General features: G+C 34.6%; 3 protein-coding genes across 3 annotated transcripts; 1 reads left to right on the forward strand and 2 right to left on the reverse strand.

Moving 5' to 3' along the window:
- Window positions 1-719: 719 nt before the first annotated feature.
- LOC131655134 (adenine nucleotide transporter BT1, chloroplastic/mitochondrial-like) lies at window positions 720-3,486 on the forward strand. Its single transcript, XM_058925038.1, has 3 exons — window positions 720-1,568; window positions 2,027-2,188; window positions 2,734-3,486. The coding sequence occupies exons 1-3, from the start codon at window positions 1,017-1,019 to the stop codon at window positions 3,205-3,207; spliced, it is 1,188 nt and encodes a 395-aa protein (XP_058781021.1). The 5' UTR covers window positions 720-1,016; the 3' UTR covers window positions 3,208-3,486.
- A 2,115-nt stretch (window positions 3,487-5,601) lies between these two features.
- LOC131660637 (cellulose synthase A catalytic subunit 1 [UDP-forming]) lies at window positions 5,602-11,309 on the reverse strand. Its single transcript, XM_058929918.1, has 14 exons — window positions 11,053-11,309; window positions 10,650-10,845; window positions 10,376-10,554; window positions 10,096-10,213; window positions 9,814-10,009; window positions 9,217-9,483; window positions 8,774-9,119; window positions 8,514-8,651; window positions 8,307-8,432; window positions 7,913-8,125; window positions 7,541-7,805; window positions 7,194-7,390; window positions 6,724-7,074; window positions 5,602-6,638 (listed from the first exon to the last, which is right to left on the reverse strand). Exons 1-14 carry the CDS (start codon window positions 11,134-11,136, stop codon window positions 6,051-6,053), a joined length of 3,264 nt encoding a protein of 1,087 aa, XP_058785901.1. The 5' UTR covers window positions 11,137-11,309; the 3' UTR covers window positions 5,602-6,050.
- Window positions 11,310-12,660: 1,351 nt separating this feature from the next.
- On the reverse strand, window positions 12,661-16,152 carry LOC131660638 (protein OVEREXPRESSOR OF CATIONIC PEROXIDASE 3-like). Its single transcript, XM_058929919.1, has 4 exons — window positions 15,909-16,152; window positions 15,475-15,813; window positions 14,216-14,515; window positions 12,661-13,087 (listed from the first exon to the last, which is right to left on the reverse strand). Exons 1-4 carry the CDS (start codon window positions 16,068-16,070, stop codon window positions 12,947-12,949), a joined length of 942 nt encoding a protein of 313 aa, XP_058785902.1. The 5' UTR covers window positions 16,071-16,152; the 3' UTR covers window positions 12,661-12,946.
- Window positions 16,153-16,977: the final 825 nt, after the last annotated feature.

Below are 16,977 nucleotides of genomic sequence, written 5' to 3' on the forward strand. Positions count from 1 at the left end.
GTTATGCCACATGCCATATAAAAAGCATTTTAAGCCTATGAGGTCGGCTTATTTAAATAAATTTAAATAATTTTATTATTACTATATTGTATTTTTGTATTTTGAATTAAAATATAAAAGTAAATATTAGTTATCTTAAAGAAATTATGAAAATAAGATGAAAAAAATTTTATGAGCAATGTCATAAGTTACTTCCATAAGTTTTTTCAAACAAATAGTATCACAAAATTTATACTACTCAAATAAGTCAATGAAAACAAACATTTAATCTCACTGATCTTTTAATTTGTTAGTCTATATAAAGTTGAATTGAATGACTTATTTATAAATGTTCAAATGAAATAGGCTTTTAAGTAGGCTAATAGGCCAATCAGGTCTTCAAAAAGGCCAGGCTCAGGCCAAAAAAATAAATATACGATAGACTATAGGCCAGACTTATGCTTTGAATTTTTTAGCAGGTCAAGTTCAGACTTGACAAAATCTAACTCGATCCAGTCTATTTCCACCCCTACTGTGGACTTTAAACTACTTTTTTTCAAATTCACACTTAGTCATATGATTATTGTTTACCAATTTCAAGCCAACTACACCTTCAATTTTCAACAAATATCAAATGTAAAATAATTTTAAAAAGTAAAACTTATATGAATTAAATCATTTTCTTATTAATAAGGGATAAATACAATATAAGTAATAAAAAAATGAAAAAGATGGTATGGATTCGGTGGTAGCAGTAGCACATCATCAACGCTAACTCACTCCTCCGCACTTTGAAGAGACAGCCGCAGCAAACAAAACAAAAACCAAACATACCTCGAATCCATATTTCTGTGATAACTAATTAACGTAAAATTCCTCACCAATCATTTCCAAATACACAACCAACCATTCAATTCAATATGAACACTCTACACTTCAACCCATGAATCTCACACTCTAACTACTCCCTTCAACGAACAACACCATAAAGCTTCAAACTTTATCACACACAACACTTCAAAACGTGTTTTTGGTTCATGGGTAGGAACAAAATCCAACTTTCTCATAGTAAAACAGATGGGTTTTTCTCACTTTCTCATGAAGACTACTCTTATCCTGGAGGTTTGTTTGCTAGTGTTGGTCAAATGGGTATAGGGTTTGGTGTTCCACAACCCAATCCTTCTGATTCCAATCAAACTGATGATGACCCAAAACTTCCCTTCAATGAGTTATACGTAAAGTATATTCAATCATTATGGAAATTTGAGGCTAATGGGGTTAAGGTGAAGGGTGGAATTGAAGAAGGTGAAGAAGGTGTTAAGGCCAAGAAAAAAAATGGTGGGTTTAAACTCAAGATTAAGATTAGGAATCCTTCAATTAGAAGGCTGTGTAGTGGGGCGATTGCGGGAGCGATCTCGCGAACCACTGTGGCACCATTGGAGACTATTAGGACTCATTTGATGGTTGGGAGTAGTGGTCATTCTAGCACTGAGGTTTTCAATGATATTATGAAAAAGGATGGGTGGAAGGGTTTGTTTAGGGGGAATCTAGTTAATGTCATTCGTGTTGCGCCTAGCAAGGCCATTGAGGTAATGCTTCATAGTTCATACCACACTGATTCTGTTTTTGTTTATCTCTAAATGATAGTTCTTGATACTTGATTGTTTATAAAAAAAAAGTGTTTTATTTTTGTAATTGGATTGCTTGTTATACCAAAGTTGAGTATAGTTTCTGGAATGATTGTGAATTTAAGCTGGTTTAGGACTTGAATTTCTTTGATTTATATTGCCAGAAAACCTTCATATGATGGGGCTTTGTTCTTGTTTCTTGTATTATAGGTGAGGTCTTGAATATATGGCTCATCAGGTAAGTCAATGAGCAAGTACCTATCTTTTAGTCTCTGCTTCACAATTTTCTGCGTGTTAACTTGTTTATTAAGTTTCTAACAGGTCAACAAAATCCCTGTTATCAAGCGAACATGATAAATGAATCTGTAGTCTACATTGTAGTTCCTCTTTATCTCAATTTGTTTTCTATGCTTCTGCAGCTATTTGCTTATGATACGGTAAACAAGAACCTGTCCGCAAAGCCCGGGGAGCAGTCCAAACTCCCGGTTCCTGCATCATTGATTGCAGGTGCCTGTGCTGGAGTGAGTTCAACTATATGCACATATCCGCTTGAACTACTCAAGACTAGACTAACTATTCAGGTATGCACCTATAATATTAGTTTCGTTGTTTTGGCTTATTTGAGTTTATCTATTGACATCACTTAGTATATGTTTGGTTTAGTCTAAATATGATTTTTACACTGAAATTTACTGTTCAACTCACTTTAGCAAGAATTTATCCAAACATAAATCACTTTACCTTCAACTCACTCTTAGCCAGAATCATTTTTATAGAATCAATTCACTCAGAAACAATCTTTTTTACCGCGGAACCAAACACATGTTTATATGTACTTCTGAGACTATTTGAAAGAGTTTACAGAATCAGGTCCTTAAGTTGTTTTCACCTTATTTCCATAAGCTCTCTAGGATAATCTGTCTGAAAATAGTCTGACTTTATTTAATATTTTGTTACGGAAACAATTTCAACAAAAATACTTTTATGATAAGTGCTTATGCTATAAGCGCTTAATTTATGTGTTTATCCAAACAGATATACATAGTTTGATTTCCGGTATTTATGTTTTTAGCATCATATTTAAAAATAGAAATAGGAAACTTAAGCTTGATCAGTGATATTGCAGAGAGGTGTTTATAATGGTCTCCTTGACGCATTCGTGAAAATAATTAAAGAAGAGGGTCCTGCAGAACTATACAGAGGCCTCACTCCTAGTCTTATTGGTGTTATTCCATATTCGGCCACCAATTACTTTGCCTACGACACACTACGCAAAGCATACCGAAAATTCTTCAAACAAGAGAAGATTGGCAACATTGAAACCCTTTTGATTGGTTCAGCAGCCGGTGCTATTTCAAGTACTGCGACTTTTCCACTCGAGGTGGCTCGCAAGCAAATGCAAGTTGGAGCTCTCAGTGGAAGACAGGTTTACAAAGATGTGCTCCATGCACTTGTTAGCATACTAGAAAAAGAAGGGATCCAGGGTCTGTATAGAGGGCTTGGACCTAGTTGTATGAAGTTAGTGCCAGCCGCGGGAATCTCTTTCATGTGTTACGAAGCATGCAAGAAGATACTTATAGATGATGACCAGGAGGAATAGAATGAATCAAGTGTTTTTGTTTCCACTGAAGCCAAGTTGTGGAATTGCTGCATACCTTTTTTAAGCATTATGTTTTCTTGTATTGTTGGATTTTCCTGTCCCCCGAAAAAACCACATTTATAAGTATCTTAGGATGAAATGATGATTATTTTTTTTTTTTGTTTATTTATGTTGCAGCCAGGTTTTTCAGTGTGTCTTGGCTGCACGTCTTCAAGGTCAAAATCTTCTTTGTAATCTTATTTACTGTATACAACTCACCAGTCCTAATTTTGAATTTAATTTTGTTGAGAATAATAGTATGTTGCATAATAGGAGTTTGTGTTGATAAAAAAGACAGTTTGAAGAATGGTTTGTAAATATTTATAGAACTTCTCGAAGCTAGGTGTCATGGAAGTGCAAGCTGGATTTAGTTTAGTCTACTTAGGATTAACCTTTGATGCATGAGAGTTATAACATGTCTTGGTCTACTTAGGATAAACCTTTGATGTACGAGAGTTTCTCATGTTTTGGTCTACTTATGATTAACCCTTGACGTATGAGTTTATAAATTATAGTAAGTTAATGGTATTAAGATCTAATAACAAGTTTCACTTCTTCAATGGTGTCTTGTCTCGACCATCAGATGAGAATCGTGATTCTATTGCTTGGGATAGCTGCAACATGACGATAATGTCATGGACCAACAAATCTCTCTAACCAAAAATTGAGAATGCTTATGAAATATGGAATGAATTGAAGGATAGTTTTTATCAAGGAGATATGTTCAAAACTTCTAACATTAAAATAGAAATTTACACCTTGAAGCAATGTGATTGCTCTATCTCTACCTATCATGTCTGAACCATTTACCTCAAATTCAAACAATACATCACATGATCACACACTAAAACAACAACTAATGATTCACATAGTGCACCAGCACCATATCAAACATTGAACCTCAACTTAAGATATCACTTAGACACATCAAACATCCAAGATACTTACAAGACTATCACTGTAATTTTCTCACCAATACAATCTACAACTCAGAAGCATCAGCCATTAATTTGCTAATGAACACACTGTAAGTATCTTCTATTTCGAGTTCTGATGAACACCTTTAGTCCAGTAGTAAAAATGACCATTATTCAAGTTTTCATGGCCATTGCAAATTGCGATATCACAAAGCTAGCTCCATTTTCAACATGATTTTTCTGAATGGTGACCTCAATCAAGAGGTGTATATGCAACATTTCCTAGATCTTGACCTTTCTCATTCTGATATGGTATGCAAGCTCCAAAACACTAAACTCAATGAAACACTTGTTACTTATATTCAATCAAAAGTTGATTATTCTTTGTTTGCCAAGAAAACTTCTACAGGTTTCAGTTTCAGTCATTATGTTCTACGTGTATGATTTGGTCTTATGGAGGACTGACATTGATGAAATTACAAAGATCAAGACCTTATTGAATGACTAGTTCAACATCTAAGACTTGGGAATTCTCAAATGCTTCCTAGGATTCGAAGTAGCCAAAACAAAAACTGAAACTTCATAATGTTAAAGATAATATGCTCTAAATTTACTTCAAGATGATGGCTTACTTGGAGTCAAGCCTTGTCATACACTAAGGCAACCACATCTGTAACTCCATAAGTCCTTTGGTCAACCTCTATCTGAACCTACAACATACAAAAGATTGATTGGAAGACTACTAGACCTGACTCATTCTAGACATAAGATTTCTTACGTTGTAAGTAAGCTATGTCAATTCCTTGATGCAACTAATGATGAACATTTATATCAAGTCACTTGTGAAAGACAGTGACTCCTATACTTGTTACATGATTTTGACATACCACATTTATCTCCTATCATCATCTATTGTGAGAATAAATCAGTCATGCAGATAGATATTGAACTTAATTGCCATGTAGTTAGAGACCAAGTGCATGAAAGAGTTGAATACTTGTTTCCTGTGACTTCTAAAGAATAAGTTGCAGACATTTGAACCAAATATCCGCATTCTGGTTCTTTCAATAGCTTACAAGAAAAGTCATGAATTTTAACTTGATATATGCTAATTGTAAGGTCATGAATGACAAATAGTTAGAAGTAAGACAAGTTAGTTAGCTTCATAAGTGTGAATCAATACTTTCTAGCCTCTCAGATTTGTGAAACAAGAAATTCAGTGAGTAATAATTCATGCAAAGTCTTTTTTTTCTTCATTTTTACAGCAATTTATTTGGATATTTCAGAATCATTTTTATTTAGGACAAGATTTACCTACAATACTGTAACTGTTTTTTCAACTAAACATAAAATTCATATTTTTCAAAGACAACAAAGGAATCCATGATCATGGCAGCCATCAGAAACTGAGCTGAAGAAATGACATTAATGCAAATCATTAAAAAAAACACAAATCTTGGTCTTGGTCACTCACACAAAACCCAGACCATCAAAATATTATATCCAATGTTCATCACATGTAAGACATCAATGTAGAGCACACTAGACAACCACTAAACAGTACATTACACATTGTTTGCTTTAACTATATTACTGTCATAAACAAATTTTATACTATGTGGACAAAAAATACAACATTTGACATGCATCTCAACATGACTATCCTTGTAAGGACCCCAAAGAGGAAACATGTGAATAAATAAACAAAAGAAACAAGAATGCTGCTGCTATGCTGGTTTATAACTTTATCTCCCATCCTATTTTTCATGCATAAATAGGACTACCTCCAAGCTGAATTCTTGTTTATATACACTTCTGCAATCTTGAATGTCTCTCCAAATCAAAAGGGGTGTGGTAAAAATACAAAATGAATCTTCAACATAAACACTAACAGTTGATACCACATTGACCATTGGCTGATGCTTTGTTGGGATCAGTGATGAAGGGGTCAATCCTGACCCACAATAAGGAGAATATAGAAGCAAGGAGAATAGACCAGACGATAACGATCGTCGGAGTACGGTTTTGTCTCCCCAATAGACCCTTCAAGAAAGGGTATAAATGGGCAATGACCCATATGGCAAAGAAGAGTTTTCCAAATAGTGGACCCCAAGATTGGTAACCACTGTTTATGGCAAAAGATACACCAGCCACAATACCTACCAAGTTCACAATAAGCACTGTTGTAGGAGGGATGAGAAGTGATGTCCATTTGAACACGTATAGCTCGGCGAAGTCCCCGTCTTCGTCTGATGCCTTTGATGTGACAGTAAAATTTGTGTCAATCCCTGCAAGCACTTTGAGAAGCCCTTGGAACACGGCGAAAAGATGTGCGGATGTTCCACCGATAACCCAAAACTGTTCGTTTCTCCACCAGTCTTCTATACCGACACCACTCCACCTAAGCTCGAGGATCGAAGTAGTAAAAATAGATATAAAGAGAAGGATAAACCACATGCTTGCAAAGTTACTTATCTGCATAAGATTAACCAAATGTTAATATCTAAGATCAATAGTTATAAGTTTAACAGTCATAAATGAGATTAAAGAATTCATTTACCTCGGGAATGATAAATTTATTCGTGAGAAGACAGAATGCAGGAAGTGTACAGTACGCAATAAGCGGGAGTGAGGTAAAGGGGTAGACAATTGTGTTAATATAAGCAAGTCTCATGAGAGGCCTCATCCTTCCGTTGTAGCCATACCATAACGGACAATGCCTGCTAAGGAAGATCTCGATTGAACCCAAGGCCCACCGAAGCACTTGATTGAGACGATCAGAAAGATTGATGGGGGCAGAACCCTTAAATGCTGGACGAGGTGGCATGCAATAGACGGAAATCCAACCACGTGCGTGCATCTTAAACCCAGTCAAGATATCTTCAGTCACAGAACCATAGATCCATCCAATCTGGTGAAGTCAGAAAATGATTAGTAATAGCTAAATAAACAACCTGCTCATCAATCAGACATATTTCTTAGGATTAAATTCATATACACTGCCAACACAATATAAACAGACATGCTCACCTCTTTGCCCCATTCTGTCTTGTCTTCATAACCGCAGCTGATAACGTGTATAGCTTCCTTAAGAAGAGTTGCAGGATTAGTTGTAGGTGGAATGCCACCCTGCTCCATGAAGGTAGCAGAAATAAAAACTGGTGACTGTCCGAAACGCTTCTCCAAGCTCTTCTGAGACATCAGAAGTGACCTTTCATCATCATAACCTGCAAAAAGACATAATATTGTTTTTTAGACAATCTAAGTATATATGAAAAACAATCAATTTTCTTACATGAAGTTTAAATTTTCAATTCTAAGCGTGTGAGAAGCATGAATAAGGGCATTACAGGAGATATGATATTATAATAGCATACCTTCGACACCTTCCTCTATATCCTCCATATTAAATATGGGAATGGTGGATTCAGTTCTTTTGACACCCCTCTTCTTGTCACCGTACTTCTTATTGCCACCCCTTCCCTTCTTTCTAGAACCACAACAGCTCTTCACAATAATGTTAGGTTCGAGATCTTCCTCGGTCAAAACAGGATCATAACCATACAAAGCTTGCCTATTGAAACAGCAACCTGTTCCCACATAGACTGGGCCCTGAATACCATCATGACCTTTCATGTTGATCTGACGGATGACAAAAAATGAGGTTCAGCCAAATCAGCGGAGAGTAATGCAAGGAGAAAAAATTTCAGTTACAAAATTGGAAAAATTACAAAAGAATAAAGACATACATCGAAGAAGACAATATTGCGATTGGCATATCGATCGTGCAAATCAATGCCGTCAAATCTCTGAGGAAATTGCACATAACATGTCTTTTTTGCATAAGTGGGATCCATCATGAAACACATTGCTTCTTTAAGAGCTTTGCTATTATTGAAGTAGTGATCACAATCAACATTCAAAAGATATGCACCGTTGGTCAAAACAGCAGAAACTCGAATCTACATTACATGAAATAAACCAAGGTTAGATACGTTCAAAACCTATCTTTCTAATATTGCCAAATCAAGGACATAGACTCGATAAGAACATAAACAAGACACAGGACAAGACCGGGACACAACCAAAATAAAGCAGACAACACCATTGATAACATAAAATAAAAATTTTAGTATGACAAACCAAAGCATTCATAGCTCCAGCCTTCTTGTGATGTTGGAAGCCAGGTCGCTTTTCACGAGAAACGTAGACAAGCCTAGGTAGCTCATTACCATCAGTGTCAAGCCCACCGCTATGTCCTAAAAACACCTGCATACCATAAAATAATATAACTAAACTGAAAATATCAATAACAGCGGAGATTGTGTGTTGTAGAGAAACTCGTAATACCTGAATCATTCCAGGATGATCCCTAGAATTATTTCCGGGCCAAGGAGTTCCATCCTGCATTGTCCAACCTTCCTCTGGCGTCTTCTGAGCTTTGGCAACATAGGCATTGATCCCTACTTTGAATTCTTCATATTCTCTCTGTTAAGCACAAATATCCATATTTAATTTTCTACACACGTACTCTCTCTTGGTATGCCAAACATGTCTAGATATAAATATTGAACTGGAAATGAAAACATGATTGATGGCTCAAAACAAACCTTCATTGCTCGTCGCTCCTTAACAAAAGAAGGTTGAATCTTGTCCTTTAGGTAATCAATCTTCTGAGCAAAATAAAACTCAGGGGCTCTAGGCTCAATATTGTGTTTTTTGCAAAAGGGCACCCACTTCTTTGCAAACTCAGCTGTTTCTGATAAGGCTTCAAAAGTCAACATAGCTGAACCATCATCAGATACATAGCAGGAAACCTTGTCGACAGGGTAATCAACAGAGAGTATAGACAAAACAGTATTTGCAGTGACAAGAGGCGGCTCTTTGAGAGGGTCCACTGTACTGACAAAAACATCAACAGGAGCCAACTGTGATGGCTCTCCGTCACGATCGTATCTACACAAGACAAACAAAGATTAGCGGAATAGAAAATGTCGCATCAAAGTTAAGCCATGGCAAGTCCAAAAGAGCAGGGAAGTCGATCAATCCAAACCTTATGGCAAGTCTGTCAAGATAAGTCTCACGATTAATGGGCGACCACTTTGGAAACTGATCCAAAATCCAGGATAAGGCAAACCAAATCTCACAGATAACTGATGTCAACCACAGTGGATATGCATCGTTTACAGGGTGAGTTACACGATATTGCAAAAAGAAGCCAAGAATTATCAGCCGGAGTACGATGACAACACGATAAGGGGTCAGCTGAGATGAAGAAATAGGTACAATACGACTCATAGGTTGTCGAGCATCATCAACCCTGTCAAAAACAAAATCAATGGACCATATAACTTGAAATGAAATTCAATTCGCGTAAATACTTAAAGCAAACTCAACTAAAATTTCATAAGCCTAACATCCAAAACAAGTCATAATTAGTAACATACATACATTCAAGCTTTAAAGAGGCGGCAAGATTGATACAATCATAAGATTAAGATTGAAATCTTGACAAGACTAAGAAGGAGAATGGAAATCGCTTCGAAAGCTTTTTCACAGAAAATATGACTAGCTAAGATTGCTCTATGATACATCCCAAATATGACTAGCTAATCATTTAACATCTAAAAGAATAGCATAAGTGGCTTACATTTGAAGTTCTTCTCCATTAGAACCAGTCCCTTCAATATCTCCTCCTCCTCCTTTCCCCTCAGCATATCTACCAGTCATTTGTACCATATTTTTCTCGTGCTTTAACTTCCAACCTTCAACCCTTTCCTTCCAGTCGACGTTTCCCAAACCATAAGAATTTAAGTCCTTCGATGGATCCACAATTCTAACCGGAACTATAATAACAAGGTTACAATCAATTGAATAATCATAATAATACAATAACTATAAAATACAACACAGCTACAATTTAACACTATACCTGGTTGCCTTGGATCGATATAGGAAAGTGCGTGACCTTTCTCCGATGGGCCCAAAGGACCCGAAGTAGTTCGGATAGATTGAGTATCGGGCGTAGCACACGGCATCTCACCGGATATCTGTCAATTTTAAACACATTGAGTACAGAAAAGTCTGCCTTAACTTAACATCTTATGATCGTCGATATTAACTTGTTCATTACAGCACAAAAATAAAGACTAAATAAAGTGAGATCCAATAATGGAAACCATATATAATCCTAAAACAGTTCGATAGATTACCGTTTGACCATTAGTAAGAAGGGGAATCGGTTGCTGATAATCACGTCTAGAAGATGAAGAAAGCTCAGCATCATCTTCCCACTGCCTCCTTGACTTTGTATTTCCTTGTCCATAATTGAACTCATTTTCTATATCATCACCATCATCTTCATCGTCATCTCCATCCACTCTAGGACTCCCTAATACATCCAGATTCATCATTTCAAATCAAAATCAAGATCAGACCCAAAACAAAACCAACAACACAATTGGACATAAAAACTAACTAACCAACCTTTGTGCCTTTTGTATCTAGTTTTACACTGAGGACAAGATTGATTCCCATCTTTACGCTCGTATTCATAACAAGGTCGACAAACCGGGAAACCACACTCGTTACAAGCAACAAATACATCACTAGTTGCTGTCAACCCAACGTTTTCACCACAAATTTGACAGATTTGTCCATTCAAATTCTTCAATGGTTTCGGCTGTATAGTATATAACAAACGATTTCCATATTAATAATCTAATTAACTTATTAAACTTAATTAATTAAATTAACACTATATATTACACCAAAGTTAGAATCAAAAACATGGATCAATTGAGTCCACCACCAACCAGATCGGATCTGAACTTAGCACGATGCAAAAAAGCATAACAACAAGATTGTAATTAACGTTCAGATTACTAACCCCGCTGTCGGAAGAATCGTGACGAATCCGAACAAGCTCGTTACGTTTATGGGACCCAGCAACCATTCCAGAAGAAGCTTCCATGTTGTTATTGTGACAGAGATTGATGCAGATCAATGAAGTTGAGTTCACGATCTGCGTTTAGATTCAGTGGCAAAGCATGAAAATCTTCGCCCACTTAACACGCCATTTTTTTTCACTTGTACTTTGCTTATTGCAACACACTGCAATACATACAACTAGTGTTGTGTTGTGTTCTTTTTTCTCTGTCTGTTTTATTGTTATTATTGTTTTACCGGCTGGACCGGTTTATCCGGTTTTGTGAGCGAGCCGTTTATGTTCTAATTTCTACAGTTCGGCTTGTTGTCTTATGGGGAGAGCCAATAGGATGTGTACACGTGTCACGGCTTGTGATTATTGAAGTGCCGAATATTTGATTAGATGGCGCCAGCTGTGTGATATGACACCGGTTGCTTCCGGTTTTCGTTTCTGTGGCTGTCGGTGCCTATCGGTTTAGTTGAAATTAATCTATCATTGACCTGAAATTACTTATTTGGCCTTTTATTACACGCTTAATCCAAACATACAGAATAATCTTGCTGTCTAAATCATTTTAACAGAAATAATATTTATGTTTAGTTTCCTTTTTCTTTTTTTAAAGTTCACACTGTCTTATTTTTTTTATTTTTTTATAAGCCAAATATATATAAAATAAAATAAAATTACAAAGGGTCTGTTTGGTAAAAATAGTGGTTGACTGATAAGCTAGCTGATAGCTTATAGCTTATAACTGATGAATGATGACTTATAGCTTATATCGGATGGTTGAGACTGATAGCTTATAAGTTCATTGAAGTGTTTGGTAAAATTAGCGGTTCAATTAACTTATAAATGTAAAATGACATAAAAGATATTTTATATATAGTTATTATTTTTTAAATTAAAATAAATTATAAGGGTTAAAAATGAATTTTAATTGAAATAATAAGGATAAAAAAAAAGAACAAAAAATAATAAGCTATAAGACATAAGCTAAAACGTTATTTGAAATAGCGTCTGGAAAATAAGCTATAAGCTAGTAAAATAAGCTATAAGCTCATGATGAAAAGACCATTATCAAACGCGTCTAAATTATTATATGAGCTTATAAAACATAAGACATAATGAGCTCGAAAAAAACATGTCTATCAAAGAGACTGTGTTTATTTTTTGTTATAATTATTATTATCATAATTCATAATAATTAGTTTTCATTTGAACCAAAAATAAAAAAAGGTGATGTGAAAGCTTTCCTTATTTGTTTTGTCAGTATAAATCCTAACAACTCCGGTACATTTTATTATAAAAAAATTTAGTCACATTTTATTATTAATAAAGTTAAAAGGATAACTAATATAATTGCACTACAGCAATTGATGCTTATAAATTGAGAACAAATTTTTCTAAATCTAGATCTTGTCTTTTTTGGACAATAAAAAAAGGAATGGTTGGATTTAATGTATTTTATTGAACCGACGGTGAGATTTCCGCCAAGCAACACAGCCTTTTGGATGGAATAGAAACAACTTTTGCCAGTTTGCAACATTGTATAAATATTAATAATAAATGGAAGAAAAAAGATGTATACAAACATTGATTAATTTATTTTATTTTTTTTTACAAAACATTGATTAATTTAATTCCTAATGTATTTGACATTTCAGCAGACTCTTATTTGAAGAATTTGATTGTCGGTGTTATAACCAAACAAATAAAATAATCACCATCATCATCATCATTCCTTATATAACTCATCCCTAAGGCTGGTGAAACTTTTTTTTTCATACAGTAATAAGATTTTTCATTTTTCACATTGCTTGCATAAGTCAAAAAAACTCAAAAGAAAACATAATCTTCAATCAGTTTCATTAGTTGAGAGCTGGTAAGGAAGGCGCTGTTTTGGAACTCCATCCTCGGCGCGTTTGTCTTCAAACCACTTGATTACTGTTTTCCGCGGAAGGTTTGTAACTTGCACAATATTACTAATCATTGCATTCTGCATTGTAATTCAAGGCAGACAGATAAGGATGTTGAAGTTAAGAAACTATGCAATAAGGAGAATTGAAAAATGATTATATTAACTACCAAGACAAGGCTCTTGCTTGTCACTATTAATGCATAATATGCAGTGATGAATACATCTAGTTTTTAAAGCTGTAACTTTCAATAGAATTTATGCACAAAGAAACATACTCCTATAAGGTAACAGTTGACATCATGAGAGGAGTTAATCCCAATTAAGTAACTATTAATCTAAAATTGACCAATTATGTACGGTTATAAATCAAGATTAAGACCTCCTAATCCTATACACCCTATTTAATTCAGGTCAAACACTTGATTAACCTTCTTTCTTGGATTGTTCAACATAAAGCAATGAAGCACTGACACCATACATATATAAAATTTAAAATATACACTGGTTAAATTAATAGTTAAAAGAATATTAAATTGGTTTATCACAAATTACATGGGAAAGATGAGAGGTAATTAAAGTTTACATGGGAATAATTAAATAGGAGAAATTTTGATTCTTACTATAAAAAAGTGAATAGTCAAGAGGTAATTAAAGAGAGGAAAGTTTGAAGAACATCAACAGTCATAAGATAAACTACCCTTATCTCTAACGTATCGGCAGCGTATCGGGGCCTATGGCCGCCGTATCGGAACGTATAGGAATTTTTTTGTTTTTCTTTTTAAATAATAAAATTTGGTGACTCCTTCGATACGAATTGGAGCGTATCAATATGTATCGGATATGATTCGGCAACGAATTTGAAATAACTGTGTTTCATATACATAAAGTATAAGTACCGCACAAAATCATGTCATATAGTATGAGACATGAGTACAGAGAATAATCATGAAACACAGTGAAAAGCATACATTATGATACAATTAAGCATATTAATTGTTTTGCATAAAACTAGAATACTAAGTAATACAAGCATCGTTTTATTTGAAGTTTCTCATCTTTTTTTATTCTAGAGGGAATTGCTCCCTAGCGAGAAAAATGGAGTACATCAAATCAGAACTAGTTAAGCTAATAAAATTTTACTCGTTGCATATGGGTGATTTCACATCATAAAACTTATGATATTGAAGTATGGCAAGTTTTACTTACAGTGGGCCGTTTTGATCTCATGTAAACTCTCTCCAGAGTGTCAAGGTGGGCCTTTTTCAATCTCTTTCGAGAAGACCAATTCTCTTGCATGGTATGAATAGGTATGTTAGACTTGGGTTCAGATTCTGCATTATCTGCACTTGTTTCTTGATAAAAATTCTCTCCTGGCGTAGATATTGCTGATGGTGTGGGTTCATCAGGTATCGATAAGCTCATCATCAGAAGATTTGGAGGAGGATTACGCAGCAAATTAAGAACTAGAGCTCTATCAAGACAAAGCTCAGCAGAAAGAGTTTTTATCTGCAACAAATTGGAAAGATAAAATTGAGAAATGAAACCCAAATCAACATCATGGATTGACCTAGAAACTAGCACGGGTCTTTCATGTTGAGTATGTGTGACAATACAAAGATCCCTCCCTTTCCTTCTTTAGTTGTCATATGAACGCATAATAACTGCCTTCAAACTTGTACCTCTTTCAAAGAAAATCCATCTTAGATTCTTAATATAAACATTTTAAAAATATATTCAAGCTAAAGATATGGTGTTTGGAAACTAACCTAAGATTTTCTCCACTAACTAGTACTGTTACCTAGTATAGTATATTTTCCTTCAATCAGAACCCCATGTCATTCAAGAAGCAACAAAACTAAACCTGGCTGATCTATCAAGTTTACTTTTTCCATCTTCATATCAATGAATCAGACAAAAGAAGCTTCATTCTATCAACTACCGGGAAAAGGTAAGGTTGAGGAGCATATCAGAGAACATTATTCATATTACTAACACTATTTTGAATAAAAGAATTTTAAACAAACATTTGACCGTTTTCCATCAACATTCTGGATTTTGAACACATTGATTGTGTGGCATCACTCAAATGCAGATGATACCCATTCAGGCACTTCGGGAAGAAACTATAGCACCTAACCTTTTCAAACTATAACCAAATCATTCCATCATCTGATACATTTTAGATATGGTACAGAGTAATCACATATTTCTACAACAACAAGCAAGCAAGCCTTATCTCACTAAGTGGAGTCGGCTGTACGGATCAACTTCCACCATAATATTCTATCCAGAATCATGTGCTTCTATATCAGACTTATTTTAATGCACTCTAAATATTTTTTAAACTATCACTTGGATTATAACTACTTCTAATCTAAAGTCATATATAAGATTGATTATGATTAGTAGACAGTGTAAAACTTGTTAAACAGACAACATATCAAAATCAAACTCAAAACCCTTACACTCAGTTTTCGGCGTCCAGTTTTTAAAGCTCTAGCCAACTTATTCAATTGCCAAGTTCTAAGGTTCAACAAGTCATCATTTCCAAGCTTGCTGGTTTTTTCAGCCTCATTAGCAGCCGGTGTTTCCGCAGTATCCGAGTTCAACAATTCACCATCAAAATCACCTAACACACCTTCCAACTCACGTTCCAACAAAGCCATATCCTCTTCCGATATTTCATCACCGAAATCATCCATTGATGAATCATCCTTTTTGAGATCTTCTTCAAGTTGCTTGAAGAGCAGTTCAAATGCATCCTCCTCCTCTTCGTTCTCCTCCGTAACAGGAGTCAATTTTTTCTGCAAAATACAAAGCATACATATAATTAGGCATTTATAAACTAAATATTGTTTGGAATTTTGAATTGGAATGATATTGTTGAAATTGAAATAACCTTGTTTTTCTTTTTGGAAGTGGCGGTGACGATTGAGGAGTGGAGGTTTCGAGAGCGAGGAGAGAGAGTGACGGAGAAGAGAAGTGGTTTTCGTTGCGAGGGAAAGGAGCGGGTTGCTCCGAAAGTGAGGAAATGAGCACTTGATAAACAGTGATTCGACATGGCTTTCTTCTCCGAATTATCTTTACCAGTTACCGCCGTGGAGCTGGGGGTTGAAGGTTTAGATATTTTATTTTATCATCAAGCGTTATAAACAAATTTAAATATTAACATGTTTCAATTTTTATTTTGGACCAATGCTATCGGATAATTACTTAATTCAATAGAAAACTAACATAAGTTAAGACATTAAAAAATAAAATAAAAAATAAAAGTGATGTAAAATTAATATGTATTGTGAGTACATCTTCTTTTTTCTCTAAAAAAAGTTAATTTATAATTTCTTCAAAAAAAATTAAAAACTAAAAATGAGACCTTTTTATTTTGGCGCGGTAAAACCCTATAGGTGCATTGCAACTTTACAAGTGTTGGGAAGATTTTGTTGGATGTATGTAAATTGATTTTTTTTGGAACCTTTGAAATTATTGGTGGTAATAGTTCAAATCAACTAGTATTTGCCAAAATATTAATATTAATGTTTTTATAAATTCTCTGATCAGACAATATCATTCTATTCTTGATGGAAATGAAGCTTTGTGAGTTTTCCAAAAAGTTGGAAGATTATTTCGAGATCTTTGAACATATTTGAGAGTTTAGGTAAAAATCGAACTAAAATCGATGAAACTTGATATTAATTGGTTCGGGCAACAAATTTCCAAAATTCTACCTACGAACTTGTTTATCCGAACTAACTATAATAATTCAAATTTATATCATCAATATCATGAAAACTTTATATAAAATAATCAACTTCTAGATGAAGAAAAAAATGAAACACCATTTATGGCATTAACAACCTATAAACAAACAAAAAATTTAAGAATTTTATATTATTATGAAAAATTAGTTGATGTAAATTAGATATTTTCTTAAAATATTTTTTCACATTTGTGTATAATGTATCCGATCA

This window comes from Vicia villosa, linkage group LG3, assembly GCF_029867415.1.
Source record: "Vicia villosa cultivar HV-30 ecotype Madison, WI linkage group LG3, Vvil1.0, whole genome shotgun sequence".
Classification (NCBI taxonomy): Eukaryota; Viridiplantae; Streptophyta; class Magnoliopsida; order Fabales; family Fabaceae; genus Vicia; species Vicia villosa.